The 1603-nt window shown below is 41.1% G+C and overlaps 1 protein-coding gene across 1 annotated transcript; it reads left to right on the top strand.

Moving 5' to 3' along the window:
- Positions 1-275: 275 nt before the first annotated feature.
- On the top strand, positions 276-1193 carry LOC119921457 (olfactory receptor 491-like). Its single transcript, XM_038741670.1, has one exon. The coding sequence runs from the start codon at positions 282-284 to the stop codon at positions 1191-1193; it is 912 nt and encodes a 303-aa protein (XP_038597598.1). The 5' UTR covers positions 276-281.
- The last annotated feature ends 410 nt before the right edge of the window (positions 1194-1603 follow it).

Below are 1603 nucleotides of genomic sequence, written 5' to 3'. Positions count from 1 at the left end.
TGGGGAGATGGACTTTAATATAAATAAATACATTTCAGATATGTACATAAATTATGTGGAGCTGGTAGGGGGGAAGAACGAAGGGAGCAAGTCAGGGGGATGCAGAAGGAAGTGGGAGACAAGGAAAGGGGGGCTTCGGATCAATCCTCCTGAATCTAATTACCATACCTTTCAGTAGAGAGAAATTTCCAAGGGAATTAGTCAAATAATTACCACGTTGACCTCTCATTTAATGAATAAGTCCTCTTTTGTCTCAACAGAATCTATTTCTAGAATACCTCATGGCTGGCAGAAACCACAGCACCATTACAGAATTCATTCTTTTGGGGTTAACTGGTGATGCCACCCTTCGGGCTGTCCTCTTTGTGACATTTCTCGGGATCTATATGGTGACCTTACTGGGAAATCTCAGCAGCATCATGTTAATTCGGGTCAGTTCCAAACTTTATACCCCAATGTACTTCTTCCTCAGTCATTTGGCTGCTGTTGATATTGGGTATTCCTCCTGTGTGACACCAGCAATGCTTGGGGGCTTCTTGGCTGATCTCTACACCATGCCTTTGGCTGACTGTGTTATTCAGGTATTTTACATAGTGACGTTTGGAACAGCCGAGTGCTTCCTGCCGGCTGCTATGGCTTATGACCGATACATAGCTGTGTGTAGCCCACTGCTCTACTCTGTCAAAATGTCCGACAAATTCTGCATCCTTCTGGTAGTTGTTTCCTACATAGGTGGTTTTGTGAATGCTTGGACATTTACCAGTTGCTTATTAAATATAAATTTCTGTGGACCTAATCAGATAAACCACTTTTTCTGTGATTTGTCACCTTTACTGAAACTTTCCTGTTCGGACATTTCGGGTATTAAAATCAGTCTTTCTGTCTCCTCAGGGTCAATAATAGTGTTCACCATGCTTGTAATCGTCATTTCTTATGCATATATTGTTTTGGAAATCCTGAGGATGAACTCAAAGGAAGGGAAGCACAAAGCTTTCTCCATATTCACCTCCCACCTCACTGCTGTCACACTGTACTATGGGGCCATCACTTCCATTGATGTGGTGCCCAAATCCCGTTACTCCATAGAGCAGGACAAAGTGGTGTCTGTGCTCTACTCCATTATGATCCCCATGCTGAATCCTCTGATCTATAGCCTGATGAACAAGAATGTTCAAGAGGCCCTAAAAAGGTGATTGATAAGAAAAGGATTTCCTTAACTATAATGATGCATTGACACCGTTATAATGAGGGATTCATAAAGAAGTCAAATATCCGGGTTGCTTTGTTGACTTTTGCTGATGAGCTTTTTAATCATTTATCGAATGTCTCTTCATATCTCCCTCCTATCCCCAGTGAAGGCCTATAATCTATCCAAATTCAAGTAGAGCTTCAGGACATGAAGTTATGGAAAAAGTCAGATTTTAATAACGTTGAAAATGCGCCCAAGTATCTCTGAACCTTAAACTATTCTCATCACCACTGTCATTGCCAATATCCTGAGAATAAGGAGTAACAGCACAGTTTGTAGAATCCTGGGAAAATGAAACATGCTTCAGTTATAGACTTTAGTGAACTGTAAATGTTTTTATGACCTGAGTTTGAG

Source organism: Tachyglossus aculeatus (genome assembly GCF_015852505.1).
Source record: "Tachyglossus aculeatus isolate mTacAcu1 chromosome 12 unlocalized genomic scaffold, mTacAcu1.pri SUPER_6_unloc_2, whole genome shotgun sequence".
Lineage (NCBI taxonomy): Eukaryota > Metazoa > Chordata > Mammalia > Monotremata > Tachyglossidae > Tachyglossus > Tachyglossus aculeatus.
Note: the sequence above shows the minus strand (reverse complement) of the source record. Positions and strands in the feature narration are given on the sequence as shown.

What these genes read in the sequence shown, in the direction of transcription:
- LOC119921457 (XM_038741670.1), top strand. Translation starts at nt 282, where the DNA reads ATGGCTGGCAGAAACCACAGCACCATTACAGAATTCATTCTTTTGGGG.